The sequence below is a fragment of the Lipotes vexillifer genome, unplaced genomic scaffold (genome assembly GCF_000442215.2).
Source record: "Lipotes vexillifer unplaced genomic scaffold, Lipotes_vexillifer_v1.1 scaffold1477, whole genome shotgun sequence".
Lineage (NCBI taxonomy): Eukaryota > Metazoa > Chordata > Mammalia > Artiodactyla > Lipotidae > Lipotes > Lipotes vexillifer.
The window spans coordinates 886,515-901,203 of NW_006776536.1; the positions used below are offsets into that span (position 1 = coordinate 886,515).

General features: G+C 48.8%; 1 protein-coding gene across 3 annotated transcripts in view; it reads right to left on the reverse strand.

Moving 5' to 3' along the window:
* Window positions 1-525: 525 nt before the first annotated feature.
* Window positions 526-14,689, reverse strand: part of KDM2A (lysine demethylase 2A) — a 101,492-nt gene continuing 87,328 nt past the window's right edge. For 2 of the 3 annotated variants that reach the window (XM_007450443.1, XM_007450444.1), the window contains 9 exons: window positions 11,669-11,752; window positions 9,956-10,225; window positions 9,285-9,416; window positions 7,628-7,717; window positions 4,990-5,702; window positions 2,923-3,086; window positions 2,170-2,328; window positions 1,147-1,362; window positions 526-714 (listed from right to left, as the gene is read on the reverse strand). In XM_007450443.1, coding sequence (XP_007450505.1) covers window positions 533-714; window positions 1,147-1,362; window positions 2,170-2,328; window positions 2,923-3,086; window positions 4,990-5,702; window positions 7,628-7,717; window positions 9,285-9,416; window positions 9,956-10,225; window positions 11,669-11,752 — 2,010 coding nt within the window. In that variant the 3' untranslated portion in view covers window positions 526-532. Of the gene's footprint in view, window positions 715-1,146; window positions 1,363-2,169; window positions 2,329-2,922; window positions 3,087-4,989; window positions 5,703-7,627; window positions 7,718-9,284; window positions 9,417-9,955; window positions 10,226-11,668; window positions 11,753-13,932; window positions 14,088-14,689 lie in introns of those variants that run through there. The other variant, XM_007450445.1, reaches the window with a different exon arrangement.

The following is a 14,689-nucleotide window of genomic DNA, read 5'->3' on the forward strand; positions in this document are numbered from 1 at the left end:
GCATTCCTGGGGCTGCTGGCCCCTCCTGCATAAGCCGGGAGAGTGTGATGGAGGAGAGACACGCACTGGACACCATAAGGAGAACCTGGCCACGGAGACAGGGCCACTTTCTTCCCTGGGAGTTTGCTCAGAACCAGGCACTGCTGGGGACCATGGATGGGGAGGAGGACCCCAGGGCCCAGTGCAGATGACGGTTGCACAGAGACACCCCAAACTGAGAGCCCAGCCTCCTGGTAGGCGAGTGAGCGAGTGGGTGAGCAAGCGAGCAGGCACTGTGACAGCACACAGCCTGTGCTTTCCCCTCAGATCAATTTGCTATCCCCTTCTCCTTAGGAGGGAGAGAAGCAGGCAGGTAAGCCTGGTGTCCACCACCCTCTCTGCCCCGGCTGCAGGGGAAGGGCTCAAGGGACAGGAGAGCAGAGAGGGAGTGTGACGCTGGCCTCAGAGCCCGTGCAGGGTCGGGGAGAGAGGCTCTCCTGGCTGGGGAGTCAGGGGAAGATCGGTTTCCTGTTCAGTCTGGGCTGGGTGTGTCTTAGCTGATCTTCTGTATCAGCTTCTCGTCAGACAGGCAGTAGAGACTGTTGATGGACAAGTCTGAGATGAAGTGCTCGCAGGCTTTTCGGGTGATCTGCTTGCATCCTCGAAGGTCGATCAAGGTGACATTGGCAATGCGCCGTAGGTAGATCAGGGTCTGGTCTGTCAATTTATTGCAACCTGTGGGGAAAGTGAGCACAAGGACAATGCTATGTACACACAGCCACAGGAGCCTCAATTTCCCAGCTTGCCCTCAAAATGCTAAACAAAAGCCCCCTTTTTCCCATAACTACCTGGCTCAGAGACCAGAAGTGCCATCAGCACGGCGGCCTCTGAAGGCCCCCTGCCACCACACTCCCTGCACTGCAAGGCTCACCAAACTGCAGCTGGGTGGTGGCCGTGCTGTTAGGCACCTGACAATTGCTCGAGGCCTTAGTTCCCATCAGTTACAAAAGGGACAGAGTTCCATGTCCATGTCCAGATGTCAGGAAACAAATTAACACGATTTAGTCAACAGACTATGTTCTTTCTGTTCTACCGGTCAAGCTCCAAGGAGGGCTGGGCTTCTGGGAGGCAGGGGGCAGTTTGCCACAAAACATCACAGCACCATACCTGCCATGTTGAGCTCTGTGAGGGAGTAACGAGTGGAAGACCCAACAGCGGTGAGTAGATTGGAGGACTGATCTGTCAGATGGCTGCAGTGACTGAGGTCGAGTCGAGACAGGAGGGGCATGTGGCGAATGATGAGGCGAAGCGTGGCATCTGTGATGTCAAGGCCCGCCAGCCGGAAGTCAGTCATGTTCCGGAGCTTGCTGCGATTGTCCTGACCTGCACAGGCAAGAGAAGGGCCTAGATCAAAATTCTCAACTCTAGGGCTTCCCTGGTGGCGCAGTGCTTGAGAGTCCGCCTGCCGATGCAGGAGACGCGGGTTCGTGCCCCGTTTCGGGAAGATCCCACATGCGGCGGAGCGGCTGGGCCCGTGAGCCGTGGCCGCTGAGCCTGCGCGTCCGGAGCCTGTGCTCCACAAATGGGAGAGGCCACAACAGTGAGAGGCCCGCATAACGCAAGAAAAAAAAAAAAAAAAAAATTCTCAACTCTAGTCCAGCTCCAAAGCTGCAGGCAGCTTCAGCTACTTGCTGGCCAGGCCCCACTGCAGGGGTTAATAAGCAGAACTGCCCACACGCTTCCCTTCAGGGAGTGAGCAGTGCGTGGGGGCCGTTTCTAGGAAACCAGACACGTTTTCTTTCTTCCCAGCTGCTGGACTGTGCCTCACTTACACAGCAAAGGGGTATGTGTGGAATGCTCCTCTCCTTCCCACACTCCCGCACTTTTCTAGACTATCATGGAAACAGCTTTCAATGTTCCACCTCAACCATGAAGGCTTCCTGAGCTTCCTCGGGCTTATACTCTTTAAGCCCCAAGCCCCACTAACCCACAAAATGGACTTCCTCCTTTCTTTGTTGGTAGTTATCTATAAGCAGGTAACCTGTACTTGTACGCAGTCCATCATTCTGTTTTCAATTTGCATTTTTCTATTCTTCAACAGCATCAGAACCTTAGCTTCTGGGAATGAAGTTCAGCTGAAAGACAAAGCTACCCCAAGAGGAGCACAGAAAAGTCAGGCCCAGAGCATACCTGGTTTATCAGCCGGTGGAGTCAGCAAGTCCCGAATTTGAGGGTCCTTGATTCCTACTGCCCACCGAAGATCAAGGGTCCTGAGAAGGGGGCAGCTGGAGGTGCTGAGGGCAGAGACTGCAGACCAGGAGCAGCCTGCCAGGAGGAGGTCTTTCAGTCCTGCAATGGAAGGAAACAGACACGCAATAATACACTCTACCGGCCCATCCAAAGCCTCAACTACCAGCTGATCAGACCAAGGTAAACAGATGCCCAGTCTAATGGAGAGAGGGACCATGTCCTAATCTTACTCTAGTAATCCAGCTCAAAGACTCCTATGCTTTCCTAAATTACATCTAACTCTGGTGGTAAAATGGACTGCTCAGTTCCTACCAGAGTCATGTAAGTGTGAGTGACTTCCTCTTTATCCAGGACCTCAAAAGGCTTAAGGGAACAAGGCCTTACAAGGGGCTGATCAAGGCAACATCTTACTCAAATTTCCTCTTCAGTGGCTATGCTGAGCAGACCTGCAGGGCTGGCAGCAGCACCTGATCCCGTTCTCTTCATTGTCTACTGCAGTGATTGGCCTGCCAGTCCAGAGTGGCACCATGGGGACTGGCAGTTAAGGTGGCCCAGGCTAAGTCTCTTGCTAAGCAGAAAGGCAACAATGGCACAGACTGCTGCCCTAAATTGCCCTAAAGCAATTCTAAGAAGCACTGCCAATAACGCAGCTTTCCCTGCCTGCCCTTGGAAGGACAGCGCAGGGCTGCTCACCTGGCAGCCTATTGACGAGCCACGTCAGTTGTTTTTTGGAGATGTTGGTCCAACTGAGGTCGAGGCTAACTGGCTGCCTCTTGATGATGCCACTGAGAGCCTGGGGTACAATAGCCTTACACCTACTCAAGTCAATTTTTGTCCAAAGTCTCTTGTCGCAGCACCTGTGACAGAAGGAAAGAGAACTAGCTGTCAGTACCTGATGTCCCTTGACAGAGGAACTTCACCACAGGCTGCTGGAAGCTTCTGGGAAAAGCAGAGCACCTGGAGGATTCACCTTCTCTAGATTCTGCTACATGCATACAAGGATCATGCCCTGTCATTTTTTTGCCTCAGAGAATAGGGATTACTTGACCAGTTCACCCTGATTTACTCTGGATGGGCTGAGAACACAGCACAATTGTTAGGGACACACAGTAAAACAATATACAACCCCTCATTTGCATTAAAATGGTATGGCTCCCATCAAAGTATATATAAGGGAACATCAAAACGTTTTTTAACTTCTTACTGCTGGAAGCTACTAGGCTTCCCTCTACTCTCTCCCTCATCACAGTGTCTCCCAGCTGCCTGAGACGCAGGGCGCTACGTGGCACATCCACAGTTCATTTTGCCTTGAGCTCCACAAAGAGCCATTACTGTATCAGGTCGAAAGAGGCTCTTTATTAAAATCAGGCCTGGAGAGTCCTCTACCACCCTTGGGTTTCAGCGCTATCTTTATATTTTCTAGCCAGTCCAGACCAGAACTGAAAGGGAGAGGCCTGCTCCTCCACTGCAATCTACAAGTCCATAGGCCACAAATAGCACTGCAACATGCAGCCTTCTGTTTAATATTTTATAGTTCCTGCTCCCCAGCCTGGCTCAGAGTCTGGCTGGCAGGGGAAAAGGACACGGCACATAATGCGAGTCTTATGTGGCTTGGCCTGGAAACTGAGGAATAAAGCCAGGCAGGCCCACTAGCCCTACGAAGAGAAATATTAGGAGAATTTGGGTAGATCACATACTAATTCAGATTTGGGAAATAAACTCAAGTTTGTAAAGAATGGAGTCTTTATTTAAAGACTGAAAAAACTTCACCAATGGCACATGAAACTTCTATGGCAGAAACAGGCTGCTTACAATAGAGCAGGGGATCTCAAACTTCAATGTGTATCAGAATCCCCTGGTGGAGAATTTATTAAAAACAGATTGCCTGGCCCCGCCCCCGAGGTTCTGATTCAGTAGGTCTGAGATGGGCCCTGAAAACCTGCACTTCTAACAAGGTCCCAGGTGATGTCACTGGTCCAGGCATCACACTTTGAAAACTACTGTAATGGGATTTGACCCAGATATAAAGGATATGTCCCAGGGTCCAGGAGCTTAAGGGAAAACAATGCCCAGTGGAAATCTTTGTTTATCACCTCTAGAGATTCCCCCCTCCTCCCTTGTCTTAACGTTTAACTTGAGAAGAAATGGCAGGTCTCATTAAGAAGGACAACTAAGTCTCAGGAAGCTTCAACACTGAACTGCTTGCTGGAGAAAGGAATTCCAATCCAGGTTTAGAGGATGAGAATTAAAACTATGGAAAATTGTGAGCCTGTGAGCACCTTCAAAGTTTTTTAAAAGCATGTATACCTCTCTCGTTAGATGGAGACATAACTGAGGCAGGGGCTTAACAGCAGTCATCTGTGTCACCAGCACCAGGAGAGTGACTGGCATATCACAGGCTCTCAACAAATGTATAACAAGTTCAGTTGACTGGGGGGTAGGGGGATTATGACTCTGAAGTTTTAGCACAAACTACAAATCCATCCCCCAGGCCCAAATGTACAAATCCATTCTTAAGTCCAGTAAAGAGAGATGGGAAAGTAGCAGGGAGAGGAGGCAAAGGGCCAAATTTCCCCAATGACACCTGCAGGCACAACTGGCCACATATTTAACAGGACCCACCGTCTGGGGAACAGACTGGGTTGATTTAATCCTTTAGGACCCGACAAGCCTCCAGATGCCAAGACACATGCTGTTCTCATATGGAAACCTGCCACCTACTCCCATACCCCTATTCCTGATCCCTGTATCCCTGCTCACCATTTATACCACGTCTTGCACACTCGCATACATTCACAAAGTTCTCTGCGGCTGAGGTAGCGGAAGACAGACATCCAGACCTCCCGCTGCATCCAGCTTTCGTCTCCATCCTGAGCCCAACTGCCCCGGCCATTCAGCCTGGCTGCACCCCCCTCCTCTGCACTGTCATCTTCCTCCTCCTCCTCCTCCTCTTCCTCCTCCTCTCCCCCCAGCCCCTCCTCATCCCCACGCTGGGGGGTTCGGGCTGGGCAGTGCTGCACTAGCACACGGGGGGAATGGCGAAGGTTGGCAGAGGAGGCCGTGATGGCCTGCAGCTTGGGCACAATGGATGTCCCGTGGAGCTCTTTGGTGGGCCTCTGTAGCGTGACAGTGAGGTACGATCCCCGGATCTTGGCTTTCTCAACTTCAGACAGCTCCTTTTTGCCGCTGGGATTGTTCTCCTTTTCCCGTACCATGGTGCGCTCTGTGGCCTGCAGCCGCAGCAACTGCCGCCGTTTGAAGCGCTCATCGCGGCTGGCACTGTGGTGGTCGCTGGGGCCGGCCCCAGGGGATGAACGAGTCACCACGCCCCGGGGGGAGGCCGGGTCATGGATGAGCTGCAGCATGGAGGTGGGCGAGTGAGGTGGGGGCGTGAGGGGCTCGTCGCAGCTCCGCAGGGGCCGCAGGACTTTGGCTTGCACAGCTTCTTCGTCGCTCTCTTCCATTTTCCGCTTCTGCAAAACAGGCCCCCAAACGCCACATCAGTGCCTCATTTCTTCAAAACCCTCTACACTTACAGGGTCAACCTCACTGTTGCTCTCAGAGGACTAGCGAGAAGGCAGGCCACTGCTTTTCTACGGGGAAAGGGATCTCTGCTTGCTGCAGGGTGGTCATCTCCTCCGTCTGCAATCTAGACTCTGCCAGGATCAGCAACTGAGCTCACGTCTGTGCTGGAGAAAGCTGATTACAGAGCAAAACCCTCGAAATAGGTCACTTGGGAAATCTACCTGTGACAGAAAGGTCTGTGTCCAAGTACAGAGGAGTGGGATCCAAATTTGGGCTGCATGATTCCATAGCCTGCCCTATTCATCTCTTGTCCCAATTTTTTGGTTATAATTCCCTGGGTAAAGAAATCCTTTAAAGAGGCCACAACTCTACCCCTATGCCATCTGACCATTTTAAACACCCAAGAGATGCTTCTGTTGGAAGAAAAGCAGCCTACATATATATTTGAACTAGGATGCTGATTGTGATAGCAGTAAACACTACTGACTTTTAGCTCTACCACGGTCTAAGCTCGACCCTACCAGGCTGCTGCTTCCACTCAGCGGCCCCACGCTGTCCCGGGAGACCAACCACAGGTGAGATATTAAGCTGAGAACGAGAAACTGCACTGCTCCCAGAGGAATCTCCTCAGGATGAAAATGAGGAATTCAAGTTTGGTGAAGCCAACATCTCACAAAAAAAGCACAACCTCACCCTCTGCCACTTGTGCTCACCGGTCACTTGTCCCTTCCTGGAGCCCACCTTGGCTATGCTGCAATGAAGCCTAACCAATGTGCTCCACTAGGTATCACAGCAGTAGCTCAGATTTCCCTTAAGGAGACATTTTGTGTCCCTATGCAACAATTCTGCTCCCTTTTCTCCTTATATTCTTAGATCACTGTGGTTGGAAGAGAATGACCAACTTTTGGGTGCTGGCTTTTACAATGCATTAGAAGGTAATACTAAACACAGTATCTGCTAATCCATCTGCTACAGCAAGCGCCCACCACCACCACCACCACCACCACCAGTGAAGACACATGTAAAAGCTATTACTAAAAGAACTTGCTGCTAGTATAAGAACTTGGAATAAGGAGAACTTTAGCACTAGTCAACTCCAGAAATCCTTGCCCTCAAAGATATTTAGACTGAAAATTCAATGACCTCAGTGCCTAAGTGGGAAGAAAGAGAAAGAAAACAAGGAAACGTGTCCTTACTCCTGCGCAGGGTACCTGGAATCATCCACCAGGGCATGGATGACTGACACGAGGCCAACGGCCTCCTCTGTATGTGCCCTTAACAGGTCTTGCCTTCCTGGCTGGAGTAACCAGCGCCGTTTTGGCCCTTTGACATTACTGGTGACCACCGGACCAGCAACAGTAGTAGCCTGGGGCCAAGGTCATGGCACTGATCCCCTCCAGAGGAGGGACGGCCTCTGTAGGACACAACTGGGCACGAGGGCAGGGCTTTCTGCCACAAAGGTGAAGATGACAAAAATGTAAACCTGCCTAACTGGAAACTCCAGTATACCACCGTATTTACCAGCTGACTCGGGTCACTGCCTCCCCTCAAGTTTCATTCCTCATGAGCAGCCCAAGCTCACCTCATTTCCCTCCTCAAACAGCCCAGCTGTGGCTCCTCTTTTTCAAGGGCCTCAAAGTGTAAAAGAACCTCAGGAATTTGCAGACCCCCAAGGGGGACAATATTCAATAATAAAAAAAAAAACACAAAATTTAAAACTCAAAAGAAATATAATTAACCAAAGGAAAAAAAAAGATAGCAAACAAAACAGAATAAAAAATAATCTTGCAAATAAAGATGCAAAGGCAAACGTTATCCTGAGCTTGATGCTTCCTTCCTTCTCACAGTGCAGGATTGGAGAAAGTTCCCTTACCTGGGTTTTCTCTGAGCTGTCCTCCTGGTAGCACTTTGGACACTCCCAGCAATTTGGCAATTCCTCGTTAAGCAAACCCTCTCCATCCATCTGTAGGCAGATAATGATGTTAAAAATCTGTCTCATTTAAAAAACAGACAAAACCCAACCTGTCTCTTAAGCTTCCTTTATCAAACAATAACACAGCCACATGGTTGGGAAGAGTTACCCACTCTTAAACACACTGGTCCACAGGGGAGAAAGATAGAGAACCATCTGGCCTCACTCCCAGACAGTGGGAAACTGGCCATCCTCACTCTTGGTTACCTGATCAAGTTTAGACTCCAAGAGAAGATTCCCAAGAGTCTGGGTCAATCTGGGGTCTCTTCCCCTGACACATACATTCTCCTGAGGGTCTCATGCCACTTTGTAAAACGAACTGGACACACAGGAACAGTGCCAGTGTGATCTTGACAGTGGGGCATAATGGTTATGACTTAGTTATGGTTTGGGGTCTCTGTGACTCAACTGCTAAGTGAGGATAAATAACAATACCCATTTTACAGGGTAGTGGTAAGGATTAAATGAATTACATACTATGTAAAATGTTTAGAAAAATGCCTGGCATGTAGTAAACACTTTGTATTAACCATTGTCATCATCATGAAGATAATACCTTATTTTATCACCTCTAAGATGCATATTTTCACATTTGAATCTTCTGAAATTGGGCTGCTTCTCACAATTAACAGTGTCTTATAATCACTGTCAGCCAGGTGGCAGTCATGACATAGTTGACACCTTCAGGAAGACCAAGAAAGTACCAGCACCAATGCACTTTAGATTTAAAGAAAACTTAAAGAAGAAAGAGGTCAGACCCAACTTCACAGGGTTGTCTTCAAGATCAGACAAGGGGGTATATGTAAAAGAGTGCTTCACTCCGGCTGCACATTAGAATCACTCGGGGAGCTTTTGAACATGCCTGGGCCCAGAGTCCATGACAGAAGAGTTGACTCAACCTCTGAGGTTGAGGTCTGAACCTTCTTTTTTTTGAACCTTCTAACTACTTTTTTTGGCTGTGCTGTGCGGCTTGCGGGATCTTAGTTAGTTCCCTGACCAGGGATTGAACCCAGACCCTCGGCAGTGAAAGTGCAGAGTCTTGACCACTGGACCACCAGGGAATTCCTGTTACTTTTTTTTTTTTTTTTTAAATCTCTCTGGGTGTGCACCGAGCCTGATACAGACTGAACACACATTAAATATTAGCTGACAGTATTACTCTCACCATCTTTCAGGAACTAATATCCAGAGATAAAATGAAGTATGTAACAGAGGCACTTAAAGGCATGAGGCATTCCAAAACAGACTAGGCTATGCCACGATGGCCTGGGGACTCCAAACATACCCACCAGAGGCCACACTATAAGCTCCATGAGGGTAGGAACCAGGACTATTTTGTGTACCGGTTTATCCTCAGGGTCTAGCACAGTGCCTGACACTGAATACAGACACTGAATCAAGAGCAGATGTTAGACCACTACATGACCCACAGCTGATGGCCCACAGTAGGGATGCTGCCAGCCTCTCATGACAGATGTTCCACTTTCCTCTGCTCCACTCAGTATCTTTAGACATTCTATAAGCGGAGACCTCATGGGCCCCTTAGGCCTCTCCTCACCTGGAGGCAGCCAGGATGAACAATCTCGTTGCAGACACAGCATTCCATGAGTTTCTTCTCAAAGTCCTGTGTCTCCTCATTTTGATCCACCTCTCCACAGAGGGAACACGTGACTGAGTGAGGCAGTCTGGGCTACAAGAGGACAAAGACAGAAACCAAGAAAAGAGCAGGCTTAGATCCTTATCATTTCAGCTTCCCTTTAACCAAAGATGGACGATTTGGTTCCTGTAATTCTCTAGTAAACACTTAGCACAGAGACCAGGTGGTGAGAAGAGAGGTTTTGGCAGGAAAAATGGCTAAGGAAGAAAATGGGGAGAGTCAACTAGCTGAGGACAAGAGACCAAAAGAGATCAGTTTATTTTCAGTTGGCCTGTCCTTGGCCTCTCAGGTCCTTCCTTTCTAATCCACTTAAAGAGGGGACAGACAGCAGTGATTTGCCCTTCAAATGCTGGTCCCTCATTTGAAAATTGGCTAAGGCTGAAAGAGTAAATTCGATTATTTTAAATATTAGATACCTTCTTTCTAAACCCAGAGAAAAAAGGGACAAAATGAAGAAAGCCATAAAGAGAGCAAAACCTTGTCTTCCCAACTCTGAAGTCTACACTATGTGTATTTCAGTCCCCTGGTACCACCCCCCCTCCCCCATATTCTTTACCCAGCAGATCACTCACTGCCAAGCACTGCCGGAGAACACAGGACTGCTTCATGCGACCAGGGCCCCCAAACTTCTTCATGTCCCTGCAGTAGTGGCAGACACCACACTCTCCTTGCACACAGGCTTTGCATTTTCGACATCGCACTCGTCTCCGCCTGGCTCCTGACACTATGGGGGAGGCAGCAGCTGGCCTCACAGGTGTTAACCGTGGAGCTGGTTTCATAGTGTGAGGCTTTGTGATGGGGATGGTAGGAACCCGCACCTTTGGCCGGGTCGGGAATTTAAGCTAGAAAAGAGAAAGCAGTGAGGTCAAACATATCAGGTAGTTTTAAGGACTGGAGGGGGTAGATCATTACATGGCTTGGCAAACTATGGCCAGAGGGCAAACTGCCCACTGCCTGTTTTTGTAAATAAAATTTTATTGGAACAAAACCATGCTCCTTCGTTTATGTTTTGTCCATGGGTGCTTTCAAGCGCAGTGGCAGAACTGAGAAGCTGCAACAGACTGTATGGCCTGCAAAACCTAAAAAAAGTATCTTTATTTATTATATTTATTACCCACATATTGTCTTTATGGAAAAGGTTTGCCAATCCCTTCAGACTACTTCAGCCCCATGCCCCTCACTCTGCTGAGCTACCCTTCCCTGAAACTTTCTATGTACCAAAGTCATTCCAGGGGCACTCTAATATTTCCTTATCCTGAATATTACTACTCAGAATACATTCCTGAAGAAGAGAGTAAACTACTTGAGGGTGAGACCAGTCTTGTTCTTTATTATTCCAAATCCAAGCCTACAACCTGGTACACAGACAGTCCAATAATAGTTAAGGGTGGAATAAATCTCTAAGGTATATGTTTATAATTTTAGCACTTGTATTTTACCCTGCTGGTTATCTTTTCAAGAACAAGGACTATGCCTTCCACTTCTTTAATTTCCCACTGTGCCTTAAGTACTTTTCTGACACAGAACACTCAACAGCCAGGGCCAGAAATGCTGTTCTGAGGCAGTCCCATGTGGCCATGCATGAGCCAAGTGGGATGACACTACTTAGGAAGGAGGAAGTGGTTTTTCAAAGACATCTTTTAGATACACACCTTTATATTCTGCCTAAACGTTCCTGGAATGTGATGGTTCTGCAAGTTTTAGCTAGGGAACCACAGCAGGGCCTAATTTATTTGCCAGACTCACAACCAGGATCAGAATGCTATCACTGACCTTGACAAAGGACAATATGGGAAAAAACTATACAGGACCTGACTGAAGAGGCATGAAAATTCATAACTGACAATTTACTAACTAATGGGCAACTGCTTTCCTCTCTTTTCAATTCAAGACTGAAAAGTCCAAATTAAGGGGAAACCCTGAGAGTGTGGTCTCACTCCAATATAGACATCTAGCCTTTTAAATGTATATGCAATTATTTTAACTAGTTTTACATCAGATGTATGAAAATAATTGAGTCACTGGGCCAGAAGGATAGCAACTGATCCATTCTTGGCATCTGAACCTGGAGGCAGGTCTCCTAGTTTGACAGTTCTGTTAAGAGAGTCACCTCCAAAGATAGCCAATTATCCTGACTTAAGAGGCAAAACAGAACTGAGTAATGATTTTCTGTCAGTTTACACTAATGCAACCAAAGCTGTCTGCCTCTAGTTGTTCTTTTTCTTCCAGGAACAGTAATGGTTAGCCAGCAAAATGTTTCAGCAGCCTGAAGAATAATTTCTTACCTTATCCCTTTTCGGCCACTGTACAATAGGGACTCCAGTGAGGGCTAACTTGGGATCACTGTTGGCAAGCTCCTCCAGCAAAATCTAAGGGTAAGACAGGAGAGAAGAGGGGAAAAAAGGACATAGTGAACAAAGAGCCAACCACTCCTAACAGCATCCAGACTTAGCCTCAGTCCCCCTAAGCACCAAGGTGAAGGGCAGGCTGGCAACTGTCTGTATTTTTCCTTCATATAGAGAGAGACTCACTGCAAAACAAATCGAAGATGGAAAAGAACTCAAACGAGTGCAGTACTATCAAGACTTCAAATTTACCTTTGCTTCCAACCCCATACTTGTGTACTTACTGTAACCACTTATGCTACCACTGTGACAAGTGCTGTCACACAGTTCTATATATGACAGTAAAACTTGACCTCACCCCATTACTCTTCTACACCAGTTAACGAGTATTATCATGTATTTAAATACTGCCTTCATTTTGCAGATGTTTTGGCAAAGTGGCAAAAAAAAGCATTGGCTAATACTGAATTAATAATATGAACAGCAGGGTCTTAATGTCTTGATTCAACCCCGGGCTGTGTTCTTCTAAGGCTGATTACAGAAATCTCAATCTCTCTTTCTCTCTCTTACACACACACACAGACACACACACACACACAGAGTTATTTGCCTTTATTCCCATAAAGGGGAGCAGGAACTACCTTAGAGGCAATAGTTCCCATGACTAGCCAATCTAGTTTGAATGACTTCAGGTACAATTCTACAGTAAGAAACTGCCACTCAAGTGAGTCACACTAGTTGAGTGTTATTTTGAAACAAATCTTTTACGTTTTAGACAGAAATTTCTGAGTCCCAAACCTTCTAGCAGAACGAAATCCCTCCTCATCTGACCTCATGAGCCCTAGGGCAATGGCAACTGCAAAAAAACACAAATCCAGAAGACAAGTTACACAATTTCTTTCTGGTTCCTTTAGGTGTATACAGGATATTAACTGTTTCAGGGAAAAGTAAACTTTGATCCTGGACAGGCTAGCATGCCTGGGCCATTTTTAATAATAATTCTCATAACCCTGTGGGGTCTGTGCCTAGAGACCAGGACTTTTTGAAGCATGAGGCATTTCTCTACCAAGTTTTTTCATCCTTAACTTAAGGATCATGCTCCAAATCCAGAGTTGGGACTCAGAAAGACCCTTTAACTCATATCCATGAAGCTCCTCCACGATGATCCCCTTTGCCAAATCTCCAGATGCCTCTCACACTCCCCCAAACTGATTTCATTTGCAGACGTTTTATTTACTTCGAGTTGCTATGGCACCCTATTCTGGAGCCTCCTCTTAGCACCACACTGCGTGGGGGTGAAGAGGCGGGGTGCAGTGCCACGTGGGACTAGGCTCTGGTACGGGCTCCTAATCTCCCCAGGGTGAAAAATTCAGGTCCATTCAAAATGTGTGCTAGGGAGTGCACGGCTCCCCTCCCCCACTTCGCACTGCCGAGGAGTAGGACTCTGCCCATTTCCTCTGCCTGCGAGCACTGAGCTGTCCACAAACAGGGACTTTCCACTTTCAGCAAAACAGACTACACAGAAAGATCCGCAATTGTTTAAGAGTAGAAAAGGAACCTAACTATTCACCAAAAGCAGTCCACCTGCAAGACTTCTGTGGGGGACAGGGAAGGGTAGGTGGAGAAACTGTGTCTGTGTTGGGGTGCGGGGCGGGTGGAGGGGGTCAGCTGTTCACACATACACGACTCAGTTACTAGGGTCTGTGTGGGTGTGGAGGGAAATGCAGATTTCCTTCCAAGCCTTATTTCACCGGGGCCATACGACCAAGCACGTCCTGCCTTCATCAAAAAAGGCAGACTCCAGCTGAGGCCCTTCAAGAAACCATATAAAGAAGCCACCACCCTTCACCAGAGGGGGTTTGGGACAGGGAGCGGGGGTGGAGTGCGCAAAGGCTGACGCCTATCTAGGCTCCTGGCATTCGAGAGAATGTTCAAGCACAAGCCCACACCCGACACAGCCCAGGAAGGGGAAGAGAACGGCGGGCGCCTGAGTAGAGAAGGGGAAAAGATTCCCAAAAGCCAAACGACCCAATTTGAAAGCACATCCCACCAGGAGGGGAACAAGTGCAGTGACGGCACAACCAACACCTAAGCATTGTCCCGGACTCGCTCGGCAGGCAGTTCTTCTGCCTCTTCACCAAGACAAAGTCCCTACAGTTACATACACCCCGAACCAGAAAGGGTTTGCCGCCCGCCTGCCTGACCTTGCGTTTCTCGTCGCTCTGGAGCTGCCGAGGCTCTTGGTTGAAGTTTCCCCAGCGTCTTTGTTTTGCTTTCTGTATTGGAAGTTGTGCTGAAGGACTTAGGTTTTCTGCCTCTAGGAAAAATCCCAATTTACTTGAAAATTCTTAAATCTCCCAGAGCAGCTAAGGCAGGACAGTCGGGCTAACCCCTTCAGGTTACCCAAAGGGAGCGGCGTGCAGTGCTCTAAGCTCCTTCTCGAGCCCTTCAGCTCAGCCGCGGCTTCCTGTGCCTGCGAACAATGCTGCTGCGTCACCCACATGCAGCTCCCAGAAATGCTTTGCAACGGAAGATGGCAGGAGGGGAGCCGAGCTCTAGTGAGCAAGCCAGCAGAGGGCCCAGCGTCCTGCGGCAGAGTCAGGAGGGGGTGTGCTGGGCAGGCGCTCTCTGCCCGGCGATTGGAGGAGAGCCCGCCGGGGAGGTGAGCCGGCCACGCCCCGCCTTCTCCCTCCCACCGTCACCGCAAGAGGAGAACCCAGGGCCGGCCCCCAGGGCTCTCGCTGGCTGACTTCGGAAGGCGCCAGCAAAGGCAAGGCTTTATTTAACCCATTCCAAGTCTGGTCCCATTCGTCCTTGCCTCGGTCCACACCCTTCCTCTCAGGGTCACCTCTTATGGTCACGGCCGGTGCTCTCATTGGCTGCACACACCGATCTCTCCCCACTCTCAGGCAGACAGCGAGTCGCCCGAAGTTCAGCCTCTGCAGCTGAGCCAGGCCCCGG